Genomic DNA, 15,809 nt, shown 5'->3' with positions numbered 1-15,809 from the left:
ATTTGACTTCTTCTGTAGCCAGCACAGAAAGTCAAGTAGTCTGTCAGTATTGGTAAATACTGAAATATAGGTGCTGCTATTTCCATATGACTCCGGAGACCTGAGTTTTAATCCCTGCTCAATCAGGCAAACCCAGTGGGGAACCATGGGTGAGTCACACTTTCTCAGCCTCAGATGAAAGCAATATCAACCCACCCACCCCCCCCCCCGGCAAGAAAACATGCCAAGAAAACCCAGTGGTAGATTCTCCTTAAGGTCACCATAGATTGGAAACAACTTGAAAGTATGCAACAACGTTACATATAGCAGATGTATCAGTATGCCAAATCTATGAAGTCTTAATTTATGTGGGATATGTAATATCTGCTAACAGTATCAGACATAGCACCGAGGTACAGAGCCTTAAATATACTACTGGGCAGGGAGACAACTTTTACTATGCAATTGCTATTAGGGATTCTACAGCTTTATGAGAAGCTCACAGCACAGACAAGCATTCAAAAAACTGTCTGGATGTGTGCAGAATGGATAAATGTTCAAAAGCATCTTGACTGGCTGTAGGTTATCTTAAAACATGTGAACACTGATATGCAGCTGTCTTATACCAAGATAGATCATTGGTTCACTTAGCCTCACGCTGTTATAATACCTACCAGCAATTCTCCAAGAGCATGCCTAAAACACTAAATACTTAAACTGGATTGCCAGGGAATTGTAATTTTTCCAGGTGCTGAAATGCATGTGCTCTGACTTTGAGCTATGAACCCTCCCCTACTCTACAAACTTCCTGTTAGAAAAAAGTGCATCACATAAATGTATATCAAATCATTATGGAGAAAAGCAACAAAGACGATAGTAAGCTATGCATTCAATGTCTGACAATTTTTAGACACAGGGCCAGGAATTTGCAGCTCATTATGGACTCCCCCTACCATCAGTCAGATGTTATCAAACTGACTGAAGAAAGACACTAGCTACAGTGGAAACACATCTCAAACAGTTTACAAAGTGCAGACAAAGTTGGAATTCTGGTACCAGGGAAAAACTTCTCAGTCCTTTGAAAATGCTGCAAAAAAGTGTAGACCTTTTTAACCCTTTCATCCTACACTTTTAATAATACGTTATATTTTTACTGTACAGTATTTAATTTATTTTTAGTGTATAGGTAGAAGGAAGGCATATTACTTGGTGAACTATGCTCTGAGGTCCTTTCTCACAGAGCTGTTTACCATAATAATGTGTTCATGTTTGTGCTTATAAATTCTGTCTATAGAATAATAAATAGAATTTCCTATGATTGGGAATCAGGTAATAAAGAGTACCATGCATAGTTCCTTGTCCATCATTATGAAATAAACAAAACCATTTTTGTAGTAAAATGTAAAGTAATGAAAGTTTCAGAAATTCTGTAATATATAAAAATGTGTACAAAATTTTTCTGTTTGCTTAGAGAGATATCTCTATAGAGAAATTTCAGAGATATCAACTTTTCTTGTGCTGCAGGACAATTCAGACATGTAGTCTGAACTGTTTCCACTGAACAACAGAAAGGTTTATTTAGAGCTTTTTATTGGATACCGTAGAGTCTTGCACATTACCAAGGACCATGGAAAGTTGCATCAACAAATGACAGTACATGTATTCAAACCAAGCAGAGGAGAAGAGTTTTTTTAGCATCTCTAATTCATGTAAAATTCCTCTTGCAAGCAATCCCAACTGGGCCACAATCCCAATCTGATACCCTATTTTGATAAAGCCCACCCACGAAGCTCTGCCCTTCAGGAAATCCCATATCTCACTCCTTGCCAATTAAATTCTATACCTCTGAAAAATTCCATTACCTCACCCCTCCCAACAATGTTATTATCTCTGTCAAAGACAGTGCATTGCAAAACTGCTTATAGTTTCAGATTCCCTATCTTTGGAGATGCTGTCTCCTCTTGATTCTGTACCTGGGCACAGGGACTTGTGATGATGTGTTTGATCCCCGAAATTATTTCTGGTCAAGGCCTCCTGATCACCTTTTATTGACTCTGCTATCACTCTTACTGCATATTCCTAAATTATGTTATTCTGTTCGTTCTCCTCATAAGCCACTTCTATCTTCTTCTTTCCAAACGTGTCTTAGGGCAGATGGATATATATCTACTGAGACCCTTCAGAATTTTTCCATCCATGAGTGTCTATTATGACAAGTTACTGAGACGCCAGCAACTTGCATCACACTCAGACTGTTCAAAATTCCTACCTTGTGTAGACCATAAAATGCTCACAGGCATGGAAGTCACATCCTTGATCTTTATCCAGCTGTTATTGCGCTGCCTACTCCATGCCGAAATCACACAGTAATAATCTCCTCTGTCTGCTTCAGAAGTCCACTGGATTCGTAACCGAAAAGTGTCCACAGTTGGCTTAGAGAAAATAATTTCCCCATTCTGGGCTCGTTGTTTGCTTCTGTCTCCAACTACCAGAGTCCAGTCTGCATCCATGGTGGCAAGAAGTTCATCTTTTACCACTTCATCACTGCGCAAGGGCAATCTGTAGTACCAGGATACAGTGAAACGTATGTTTGCTTCAGTATTCTGTGCCTCTGTGATCCTACACTCCAGTTCTGTGGGATCTTCTGAAAACGTAGGTGTTTTAGAAGAATTTATAAATACATTATAATTTGGCTCTGTATAGGATTTGGAAAAGCAGAAAGGAAGCCAATTAAAAATGTGAAAGAAAGACCAATCTAGAAATACAGATCAAATTTTCACATCTCTCTTATTTCAAATCTCTCTTATTTATTCTTATTTCAAATCTGCAACACTGTATCAGCATCTTTACCAGATAACAGGGGTTTTTGTGGTAACAGTGGTCAATATCTTTATCATACAACACTGTCTCCATAGCATTATCTACTGATGCTTTTAGCTAAACCAACAGCAAATCGTTTAGCCAGAATTTAGTCAGCAAGGATGGTGATTTTCTTAGAATGGTTTCATAATACAGAGAACACTCTTGTCACAGAATAATGCACTTGACATTGCAAAATCTGCCTTTCAGGGAAGTGGTTGATTACAATGATATGAGATCAACATCTCAGAAGAACATGCCCAGACTATGTTATGTTTGTGTTCACTGTTTTACTATTTGAGTTTACTGTCCACCTTCAGTAACATATTAGCAGAAACTGCCCATGGAGTCAACAAATGTTAAGATCAGTCCCCAGCTGTATTTGTTCATGGTACAGAACATGACTTAAAGTTACTGAAGATGTACTTCAAGTTGACCAGCTAACATAGTTCTTCCTACCACTCCTGGAAATTTTTGCAAATTTAAAATATAAACTTTTTACAACATTACAATGATAATAAATGTGAAGGAACTCTGAAAGACCACTCTACCTGTTCTTAGGAGCAATATCAATATTCCAGAGAAAGGGGTGGGGAGGGTACCTAAATAACTAGGTATTTTACAAATCACAGAGTTTCTGAGATTAACTGGATGCACCCACACAGAGTTTACAGAAGCAGGTAATATCCACCACAGAAGCATGAACAAAGTTTTATGCTCGGATAATAATATGGGGAAAGCTGAAGAGAAATGGGGTTTCACTTAATCATGTCTGTACTGGAATGACCTACAGTGGTGGATTCCTACTGAAAGTTTTGGTTTTGACATTAGTGCTCCAGCTAGGTTCTCTTTACACTGACTCCCAGACAGAGGATTTAGAAGGAAGGAATAAAAGGCTTGCTGGATAAACCTCATTCCTGCACTCTGTCAGCTGTCAAAGAACAGCCTTGCTGACAGTTCAATGACTTAATACCCTGCCAAGCTCTCAAACTTCAATCAAGGAGGAGGAGGCTGGTGATGAATTCTGGATGTCGTTTATGTACCTCAAATGATGAGAACCCCACACCCACCCTCAGGCAACATAAGTTCAACTGAAGACTAGTTTTATCCTCCCTTTATACCTGCACCCAAGTAATTACTAATTGGGGACAGATAAAGGAGAAGAAGCACCTATTGAATTTCCCACAAAATATTTTTAAACGCAGGCAAGATGTACTCAAAAATCTTTCAGAAGCAGAATTACTACCAGATAGTATTTGGAAAAGGAATATGCTTTTCCTCTAAGTCAGGTCTGAATTTAAGCATTCACTTGGCAACCGTAGCTAACATGAAATTTTATAGAAGTATGAATGAGTGAGCTGGAAGGAAAGAAAGAAACGGAGCACTCCCTCCATCCTCTGTCCCCTGCACTGAAACCAAAGAGCCTGCAAGATGAAGGAAACCTGTGCTGTTCCCCTGGGCCCTACATACATAAACATGATGGAGAACTGGAAGAGGGCCAAAGTTCCCATGCCCTCCTCTCCTAAGCTAGTATTTTATTTCCACTATATTCTTATTTCTTATTTAGAAATGTAGGCATTTGTGCCTTCAAGATGATCACAACATATTGTCATAGCTATTTATACAGTAATAGTAGCTCCCTGCACGAGCAATGCTTAAGATCCTCTGAGGAAGGCCTTCTCTTGGTCCCAACCCAAAAGTCCCACAAAAAGAGAGCCTTCTCAGTGGCTGCTCCCAGGAACTCTTCACCACAAGAAGAAAGGATGGCCTCTTTTCTATTCTCCTACCAAAATATTTTTATATAAACAGGTATTTTATGATTAAAAGTTTTTTAATGGTGGGGTTGTTCTGTGCTTATTGTTGCTATGGTTATATCTTTTAAATGACTTTATACTTTTTTAAATCAGTGGTTGTTTTAATACGATTGTTCATTTGTTTTTTAAACTTTGGTACTATCAGATTTTCTAGCTATACATTTTGTTTTAACCTTGTTGAAAACTACTTTGGGTCCTATGCCAGAAAAAAATATGTAAGATATATATAACATAACATAACATAACATAAATTTATATGAGATTATCATCAAATCAGTTTCCATTCTGGATTTCTCTTCCACATCTTAAAATTTAGAATTTGTCCATTGCCCACCCTTCTATACTACAGTACTTCTAACTGGCTGCCTCTCCCGGCATTTTTGCCTGTTTCACTTCGCTGCTATTCAGGACGTTAGGAAATGTTTTAATTTAAAATGACATGTAAATGCAACCTTGACCAACCTGCTGCCACCAAAGCATTTTGTGTGTGAATGCTGGAAGGCAATATCCTTCCTAATAAGGAGGAGGGTTGCTCCTTTCTACCAGTCATTCCCTGACAAGGCTTTAAACACACATGCACATACACATAGAGAGAGAGAGAGAGAGAGAGAGAGAGAGAATTTAGAAAGAGTGGCCCTCTTTGTCTGGGATCTCTGAATCCTGATGACATTTCCATGTACTCTGACTTTGTCAAAACAAGAGTCACCATAGGCCTGGTTTCCGTTTGTACATCAGAAGTATATACACAACAATATCTTAATTTCAATACACCGTAAGTAGAAACACTTGCTTTCACTGTTTGAAAGGCTGTCAGGAATCATCTGGCTCCTAATTGCAAAGTCAAAAACCAGAAACTTGATTTTTGTAATTATTCTCTAAGAGATGCTGACACATCAAGGCAAACTCTACAGAACAACATGGTTCCTTAGAAATTTATGCTTGGGTTTTAGTTTTCTGTATCTCTCCAGCCTGGATGTTCACTGCTCAGAATATTTGCATTAAAAGCAGGATCTCAGTAGCTTAAGAGTTCAGCTAGGGAAACAGCACATTATGAAAACACAGTACTCCATAAAGCCATAGCAACATACCATGAAAAGCACAATGGAATGAGAATATATATCTATATATACATATATATAGATATAGACACACACACACACACACACACACACACACACATACACACACACTGTATAGTCTAGACAAACCTGTTGTTCATTCCACTCCTCTTTTCATAGTACAGATACTATTTTCTCTTTCTTGGTATCTGAAAGTGATCCCAAGGAAACTGGGCAGATTAAATTTCAGTACTAGGAGCACCATTGAGGGAAATAATACTTGCCTTTTCTTGGTCTACGTTCCACAATATGTACAATAAAATAACAGTACATCAGAACACCAGGAGGTATTTAAATGAACCATTCAGCTGCTTGAAGCCAGGTCCTACTTTGTGGCATCACCAGAATATAACTTTTTTACTGATATACTCAAGACAAATAAAGCCACAAAAGTATGCTTGTTTTATGTATTTAACAACTGATCTCCTCTCTCTCTCTCTCTCTCTCTCTCTCTCTCTCTCTCTCCCCTCTTGTCACCTTCCTCCTTTCTTTGGGCCCATATGCAAACAAGCACAGCTGAAGAAATATTGTAATTGCATCCCACCTTGGGAAAAGGTCAATTCAATTCATAAACAGTTTTAAATGAATTATTTGGTTGTTCAGTTGTAGGGAAAATGATTTGATACAGAGAAGTCTACAAATTAACTACCTGTTCTAAGGTAGACTGTTAAATGAGACAGAGTCTTATGGCAGATATATATAGTATTGCTCAGCAGAAACCATAGAAGTGTCTGTTGGGGACCAATGAATCAGATTGAAATCAAATTTGTAATCAAATTTGAACAGAACTTTTGAATTTCCCCCTCTTAACACAAAGATAGAAAGTATTTTCATAACTCATGCCAATACTATTTAAACTTCTTATGTTCTTAAGTCAATTACAAGAGCCACAACTGATAAAACTAGATTCAGTGTAAAAGCGTTATTCTGCTTTTCACTTAATATTAAGATCTCAGAAACGAGAGGCTGGCCATTAAAAGGCAGTTTCAAAATTATTCATAAATGTGTCCAAGAGAGCTGAGATAATCAAGAACACAAATGAGAGAATACTACCAATAAGTTAAAGTAGGTAGGCTCTTAGCATGTACCATTTATAGCCCTACATTTCCATTCCATAATGTACCATAATTCTCACCCAGATTTCAGGTGAAAGAATTTCCTCCCAAATTAGTGAGACTTTCTATTTCACTTTTGTTTTACAGTAACAACAAAACTCAGGAAACATGGTTCATCAACTTTATAAGCACTGCCATCCAGCTACTTACCCAGTGCCAGCACTTCCACAGTGACAGGCAGAGATGTTCTCTCTGCTACCTTGTGCCAACTACCATTGTGCTGTGGCACCCAAAGTGCTGCTTGGCAGAAGTAGTAGCCAGAGTCTTCAATGCTCACATCACGTATCAGCAAGTGGTAAGAACTTCGATCCACATGGCTGAGAGTGATGAGTGTTGAGTCACTAATTACAGAATCACGGTCTGCACTCAGCAAAACCTGAGCTTCTGCCACGGTGTCATCAGGTGAGTCACTGAAATACCATGTGACTTCCGCTTGGAAAATACCACTTCTGTCTGTTGTGAAGTTGCAGGTAAGATCCAGTGATTCTCTTTCTGTTACAGTCACATTGTTCCTGGTAATGAACACACCTAAAGCTGAGGCAGGAAAAATGAAAAAGACCAAAAGGATCACTTTCAGACTCCTAGTCCAGCAAATAGTGTTAGAATTAATGTTTGTTGGTGGTGTGTGCTTTCAAGTCATTTCTGACTTATGGTGACCCTAAGGTGAACCTATCATGCAGTTTTCTTGGCAAGATACGTTCAGAGGAGCTTTGCCTTTGCCTTGCCTGAGGCTGAGAGTATGTGACTTGCCCAAGGTCACCCAGTGGGTTTTATGGCCGAATAAGGAATCAAACCCTGGTTACTGCCTGCTTATTACTTAACAATCTATATATTTGTATTTTTATCTGAAGTTTACAATTTGAATTGCAAACCAACAAAAAAGTTCCACTAGAATTGGTTGTACTTACACTAGTGTTTACATTTATGCTTTGAGACGAACCTGTTATGTGGTTTCAGTTTTCCACTTTTCATTTATTCCCAAATATGGAATTCTCACAGATTTCCTACTGAAATGAACACTACAGTCATTTTGCAAGATTTCTGCACAAATATCCTAAATGGCTTACTGAAAGAGGTGTAATTAGTGGATGGGATTTATAGCATACCAACAACAAAAAGTGAGAGTTAAAATACAAAACCTACCACTGTAGTGTCCCAAAATAACAATATAGTAGGCATTCAAATACAGTTGTCCCACCTCATTTGTGGGTTTAACATTTGTGCATTTGATTATTCATGCGTTTGTCCAGAGGGGGCAGAAAGAAGGGACAAAAGTGATCAAGAGAGAAAGAAAAAGAAAGTGGGTTTTCCCCTCCACATGCACCCTGGCCACAAGAGAAAAGAGGGAGGATAGACAGACAGGCAGAGAAAGACACAAGGAGGGAGGGAGGTGGGCAAAGGAAGAGGCATCAAAAGCTAGTGAGCATGGAGAAAGGGACAGTGGGTGAAGCACCCTGGACCACGGCACCACCCCTCATCTCCTCTTGCCATCTTCAAGAGGGTCCCTGCTGAGTACATGGGTGCTGTGGATATTCATAGCTTTCCCACATTCGTGTGGGTCCTGTGCCCCAACCTTATCTGGCAGTTCTCTGTTATAAATTTTCCATTACTAAGTAATTCATATTCATGTTAAGTTTGGACTGCAGTTTCAAATTACATGGAACACATGTAGTAAACAAACACTATTGTTGTGTTAAACTGTACCAACCAACACAGGGAACAGGCACTACACTTTCCACCAAGTGCTGAGAGCATGTTCTGTCTCCCCTCCCCACCCATTACTATAGCACAGATGGTGTTACATGTTACACTACCATGTTTCTGCATACTCACCTGTTGGCTGTACCACAACATTTGCCACATCAGCAGTCTTTTCTTGGATCTTCTGCCATGAACCATCTGCACCTTTAACCCACTCACTCACTCGACACCTGTAGGTACCTTCATCTATTGGAAGAGCCTGGGACACAGACAAACGGTAAATGTCATTGGCCATGGCATCTAAACGCACATCTCCACTGATGTAGCGCTCACTGTACTCCAGACCAGGCTGGAACTTGCCCTCATGCGTCAGGGAGAGGATTTCTTGCCAGGCAAGGCCATTCTTGAATTCCCAAGACACATGTAGATGGGTGTGTTCTGAAGAATTGGTGGAAGCTGAGCAGCGCAACTGAAATGCATCTCCTTCTGATAAGTTCCAAGTGGATGTGGCATGGCCTTTTGACCCACTAACAGTTAAGCCGTCTGCAATCACTATTTAGAGAAGAGAAAGTTATCAAACATGTGGATTATAATAAATGGTTTTACATAAAAAGTGATGTTGAAACCAAGTCAAGACTGTGTTTGTTTCTCATCAAAGAGACAACTAATTATACTAATGAATATGCCGAAACAAAACAAATCACTCATGTCAGAAAACATGAACAAGAAAGTGTTTTAAAGACCACTTCTTCATCCCAGCTCAATTATATTGTTCCAGCACTATAAAGGTTTCACATTCTCTTTCAAGGAAAAATTATTAGCAGAAAAAAATCCATTTTCACTGCACTCTGGTTGGGAACATAAAGTCACTGTAGAAAGGAGACATGTTTCAACTGTATTGCTTTACATATGATCAACAATTCATTTCATGGGGTCTTTGGACAACAGACAATCAATGCCCTTTCTGATTAGAGAAATATACAACAGTGCCAGACTTGGACCGTGAAGGGCTAACTAGTAATGCAGACAGACACATTTGTGACCTGCTCACTCCAGGAAAACTGCTTTTTTTTATCTCAAATGAGCAGCATATCAAGTGCTACCAAACATTCAATACTAGAGATCTACTTGCTGGAATATAGAGAACAGCAGACCAAATCTCAATGTCTTTTTTGTATATATATTAAATTTACACTTTGTCTTTCACCTATAAATAGGGCCCAAGGTTGCTGACACTAGAATTATTGCATACAAAATTATTACAACATAAAAATAAACAAATTAACATATCAGTCAAAAATAAATTAACAGGTCGCACCAGTTAAAACCTATTAAAAATCAAATCCCAATTTGAATAAATACGTCTATGCCTAACAATGTTGGAGCGAGCCTGGCTTCCCTTTCTAAAGACCTCCAGAAACTGGAAGGAGCTGCCAAGAAGACTTTCCCCTGTTTTCCCACCATAACACATCTCTCAACAATGTTGTTTTAAAATCCATTTTACTGTCTATATTGAGATTAGATAAAGAGACAAGAAAACATACATGAAAAGATTGTTTCTATTCAAGGCATTCTACAAAATGTTTGCAAAATTATGGTAACTCCCAATACCAATTGTAAATACCCCTCACCCTGTAGAAGTACCTTTGACTTCAACGACAGCATTGTAATTTCCCTGGAAGACAGCATCTGTGCTGGGCGTGGTGCATCTGTACATCCCTTGGTCAGAGGAACGGATGTTGCCAATCACAAGTTCAACAGCATCATTGCCGTTTCGCCTCAGTGTGATCTCCTTATTATTAACCCGATCTTGATACTCCCGAGATGTGAATGAAGGGTCCCAAGTACTCACAACATGTACAAATTTAGAGTCCTGAGAAGGATTTGTAGAGAACTCCCAGTCAAAGTTTTGCTCACTGGGTCCATCATAGTGAGTAACATTGCATGGAATCACTACCTCTGTGCCTTCAACTCGTACAAGGGGACCTGCTGGCACCTTTACGATACGCCCATGGCAAGAAGCTGGGGGGGAAAAATGTGTTTTTTTAAAAATGCAATTATATTAAAACAAACAAGAAGGGTTTGCAGCTTAATGAAGGTGGAGCTCCTGTTTAGCCTCAGGTCCATTAAGCTTTAGAACTGAGGGGAGGAAAGAAAGAGAACATTGTTATTTGTCATTTAACAAATTAAATACTGAATAAGAACTAATGTTCTAAGGAAAATATTTGTCAGTTAATTAGGAGATAGAGTGTGTTGGGCTGAACTGGGAAAACACCCAAGACATCCTTGCTCAGTGGATGGCTTTTGGGAGGTCACTTTTCTTCACTGCATCTCTGGGTGTCATTTGTAAAATGCAGGCAGCAGTAACTGAAAAGCTCTTATTCTTTTCCCAAATATGTTTCCCTTGATCTCCACTTTTCATATATGTCATAAAAGACAAGTAAATACAATTCATAAAACTGAATAAAAAATTAAAGAGTCCAATTACTACTGTGTTTACTTTGTTCCAAGGGTGTTTACCTTGTTTCCAAAGCAGGATCATGGGAAATAAACAGTCTACTTAGAAACTAATAGGACTGAGTTACCAATGTCAGTAACATTTGCTGATTGTATATTCTGGCCCGCAGCATTCTGCCATCCCAATCTGTCTAAAAGCCATGGAGCCAAGAGTTTGTTTCTTTTATAACATTTTAAAAATAAAAGTCTATTATACTCTGGATATATCTTACAAATTTATGCTATTAAAAATGTGGTTGGTTTTTTTTGGGGGGGGGGAATTTTAGGGAAAAATTGGTTAATGCAAGAAGCTGTTCCCAGTTCATTGAACATATGCCTGGTGCCTAGTGCTACTGTACAATTCGAAAGATAGGGAACAACCAAAAGAAAATATTTAGCTTTGGTTTCAGTCATAAGGCATACATCCAGTTCAATGTAATTATAGCCAATTTGGCTTGTAAAGAACTTCAACATCCAAAAAACTGAGCCCAAAATTGCATGTACATATACGCTATCATCTAGAGCCCCTGTATGTGAAATCAAATATGTGCCAATGCAACATTTGCGTAGCATCTTTCTTTTATTGGGGGGCTTTGCTGGACACCTATGTACAAACAGTGGAAGAATGCAAAGCCTTAGTAAATATACCAGCTGCTTCTCATGAGCACAAAGGTGCTTAAAACAGCATTTCTGTCCAGGAGAGCCAAGTCCTCTTCTGCCAGAATAACTGGCCTTGTTCTGAAGTCCAGATATCCTAGGAGCTACAAATTGGTTTTGGCAGGATCTCTCATTTCCTAAGAATGCTAAGCAAGCACTGTCTTTATTTACAGCTCAAGACTTTCCATAAAAGGAAAACTGTTTCAGCTGCAGAGACACTGTTCATTTTCAGCTTCCAAACAAAATCATTTAAACAACGTTTAATCCCCACTTCATCATAAATCCATTTCTACATACACACTTGCAGGACGGCAATAGAAGGAACCTCAAATGCTGAAATATTTTCTTTTGACCCAGATTTTCAGTATGACACAGGAATACAAAGGGTATCCAGTCTTTGTTGCCCTCTCTCTTCAACACTGTTTAACTTCCCTAATATCCTTAGAAAGGTACGGTCAGCAAGTATTAAACTTATTTCTTCAACACAGCTATACTGTTACATTTGTTAGCCAAGAGCGAAGCAAAGAATGTGTGCACCATCACTGGATATGTAAGCTTATTCTCTGTCTCACAAAAAATGGTTAACTATTTATACATGCATGGACAGAGCACATTTGTACATACTGTCACATGTATTTTACAACATTTTGTTCCTATCCTGTTGTGGGTATGGCTCTTGAGACAAGATGAAGACTCTCCTCTTCCTATTTCAGTACTTCCTGTTACCTCATATAAAAAAGAGATGAATAAAATTGCTTTGTACCAAGTCAGATAATTTCTCAGTCTAGTCCAGTCTTCCCTAACATGGGAGTCTCAAGATGTTCTGGCCTAAAATGTCAGCCCAGCCAACATGGCCAGTGCTGCAGCAGTGATTCAAGGTCTCAGTGTCAGGAGCTGCTAGAACTTAAACTAGGAATGTTTGGGTTTACATGCAGTGGCTTGGTGCACTCAGCCACTGATTTTGATGTTGCAGTTAAGCCTCACTTGAGCAACAAGATCATCCTGAGAAATGTGACTAATAATTAGCAAGGACTCTTCATAGCCTATTATCTCATTATACCTTGCTGTTCTCCCCTTGACAAACTATCCAGCAGTTATTCTGCTGAAGGCCCTACTGGAATCAGGTTCAGAGAGACTAAGAGTAGAAGCCTCAGTTGCCTGCTATAGTAAATTTGCTAGGTACTTCAAGAAGAAAGTAATGTTTGCTCAAACCCTGATGCTATAGATCACAGAATCTAGCTAACCTGTACAAGTGACCCTGTGATCAATTTCAATGTATACAACTTGATGACATGAACAAGACATCTGGATCATATGATCTACCAAATGCAAGTTTGGCCTTTGCCCACCTTAGCTGATAAGATCTTGGGCTGACTGGGTGGGTCCTGGGGAAAGGGCCTGCTGCCTGTCTTGAAGAAGGTTATAGTGCACCCTCTCCTGAAAAGGACCTCCCTTAATCCAGAGGTATGTGAGACCCTATTGCCCTATTGCTAATATCTCTGTTTGGAGCATGTTGTTTTAGTATGTGGTAACTGAGCAACTTCAGGCCTTCTTTTGGCCAGAATGGATCTCTTCCGGCAGGCTTATCCATCCAACCTCTTATAGGAGATCTTTGAGATAAAATGCTTCACTTCTGGTTATGATGTATGTTTTCAAAATGTTTTAGATGTTAGAGATGTTTTAGCTATTTTATTTAATTAATAATAATGTCAGTGTTTTATTCATTGTATTTTATATCTGTACTGTGTTAATTTGTTGATGTAATCCCACCTTGATCCTCAGGGAGAGGCGGGAAAATACAAATACAAATTCTTATTATTTTTATTATTATTATTGGAGGAAACAGATTATCTGGATCTATTTCAGTCTGGTTTTGAGATAACAACCCAATCCAAGTGAAAGATGGAGGGGACGATGTACTGCCCTACTGAATTTCCTGGATGCCTCAGCAAATTTACATGCCACTGACCATGGTATCCTATTTTATGATCTGTCTTGTACTGAAGTTGGAAATACTGTGTTAAAGTCGTTCTGCTCCTGAATGTAAAGCCAAACAGAGACTAACAATGTGGAGCTCCTTGTCAGCCCCATGTCCATTAAGCTGCAGAGTATCACAGGGTTCCATCCGACATCCCATGATGTTCAGTACCTACCATTTAGCAGAGTGAAGCAACTACCTCAGGCAGCAGATGCTGGGGGCATCAATGACAGAAGTTCATCTGTTCCTGAACTCTTTGCCCCCCCCCCATTTTGTAGCTGTACTACACAATTATTCCTGCCCCCCCCTCCTAAACTAGCCTAGAAACCTCAGAAGTGATGAAGGATTGTCATTGCTGAAATCCAGGCAGCCTCTGTACATGAAATAAAAGTGGGCACCATCTTGTCATTTGCTTGGGTAGTTGCTTGTTTCAACTACCTAATACCTTCTGTTGTTTTTTGATTCTTGGCTTCCCTGCTTACAAACCATGACATGAAAGCAGATACATCCCCCACCACCACCCTTCAATTTCCTTTGGAGGAAAGATGGCACAGAAGCCAATGACTTCCAGCATACAAAGCATGTGCTCTACCACTGAGCTATATCTTCACACTGCCAATAAAAATTTGACAATGACAACAATTATTTGTCTCCATTCTGTGAAGCATATGTTGCATAATTCATGCCTGTCAATGAAGCCCTCAGCTTCACAGAACTGATGTTCTGACAACTATGATGAAAGTCAAATATGATCAGGATCCCTAATTCTGCTCGTCATCAGCAACAGAAACCAATATTTTAAACACGCATGTACAGTTTTCTGTTAACAGGCCAGCTGACCAATAAAATAGACTGTTACATCACCTTCACTACAGTGTTTCTTGTAATGTGTTTTCCTGAGGGCATATTCAGCCAGACACCGAAACACATTTTATACAAGGACATTTATTTCTACTGTGCATCTGAATAATGCCACAGAGTTAATGCTTTAGGAACCAGAGATCACGGTCCACATGCCACAACATTTTAAACCTTGGTGATGCAATAGGCCAAAAACTTTCCATTTCACTGGTTTAGATCTTATTTGTCAGACAGATCTTTTGCAGTGGTTGCAGGTGGTCAAACTTCATCTCCTGTTCCCTTATCTGTTGGAGTTCCCCAGGGCTCTGTTCTGGGTCCCCTTCTGTTTACTCTCTACACACTGTCCTTAGGTAAACTCATCAGCTCTTTCGGTTTTTCCTACCATCTGTATGCCAATGACACCCAGTTGTATCTTTCCACCCCTGACCTTTCTCCAAGGCTTCAACAGCAAGTTTCGTCTTGTCTCACAGGCGTCTTGCAGTGGATGCACCATCAGCGTTTGAAGCTCAACATGTCCAAGATGGAGCTTCTTGTCTTTCCTCCTAAGCCCACCCTTCAACACTCCTTTTCTGTCTCTGTGGACAACATTTCTATTCAACCAGTCCAGCAAGCCCGCAGTCTTGGTTTTATCTTTGATTCTTCTCTGTCGTGTATCCCTCAGATCCAGACCACAGCTAAGGCTAGTAGATTCTTTTTATACAATATTGCCAAAATCTGATATCTTTCCACCTCTCCTGCCAAGATTCTGGTCCATGTCCTAGTGGTCTCACGACTTGTTTACTGTAACATCCTCCTGGCTGGGCTTCCTCTTTCTCGCCTCCGTCCTTTAATTTCTGTCCAGCATTCAGCTGCACGCATTATCACATCCGCCCACCACTGTGACCACATCTCTCCTGTGTTGGTATCCCTTCACTGGCTCCCCCTCCCTATCCACATTCAGTATAAGCTCCTGCTGTCAACATTTAAAACCCTCCATGGGCTGGCCCCTCCTTACTGATCAGACCTTATTTCTCCTCACCTTCCAACTAGGGCCCTCCGTTCTGGTAGTCAAGGTCTGTTGTCCCAGCCCAGGATTTCCTCTGCCCCATCTCGGATTCGCCCCTTTTCACTCACTGCCCCTCACTCCTGGAACCTTCTTCCCCCGCGAGCAAGAGCCATCACTTCTTTAACCAGCTTCAAAACGGAGTTGAAGACCATCCTGTTCAGGGCAGCGTTCCCAGGCATTGCATAA

The 15,809-nt window shown here is 39.8% G+C and overlaps 1 protein-coding gene across 1 annotated transcript in view; it reads right to left on the bottom strand.

Annotated features, from left to right (window-relative positions):
* PTGFRN (prostaglandin F2 receptor inhibitor) overlaps nucleotides 1–15,809 on the bottom strand; it is a 125,576-nt gene that overhangs the window by 58,385 nt on the left and 51,382 nt on the right. Inside the window, exons 2-5 of the mRNA XM_042460615.1 lie at nucleotides 10,231–10,608; nucleotides 8,719–9,138; nucleotides 7,036–7,419; nucleotides 2,249–2,674 (exon numbers count right to left, since the gene is read on the bottom strand). Coding sequence (XP_042316549.1) covers nucleotides 2,249–2,674; nucleotides 7,036–7,419; nucleotides 8,719–9,138; nucleotides 10,231–10,608 — 1,608 coding nt within the window. The remainder of the gene's footprint in view (nucleotides 1–2,248; nucleotides 2,675–7,035; nucleotides 7,420–8,718; nucleotides 9,139–10,230; nucleotides 10,609–15,809) is intronic.

This window comes from Sceloporus undulatus, chromosome 3, assembly GCF_019175285.1.
Source record: "Sceloporus undulatus isolate JIND9_A2432 ecotype Alabama chromosome 3, SceUnd_v1.1, whole genome shotgun sequence".
Lineage (NCBI taxonomy): Eukaryota > Metazoa > Chordata > Lepidosauria > Squamata > Phrynosomatidae > Sceloporus > Sceloporus undulatus.
The sequence above is the reverse complement of the archived record's forward strand: the minus strand, read 5'-3'. Positions and strand labels throughout refer to the sequence as shown.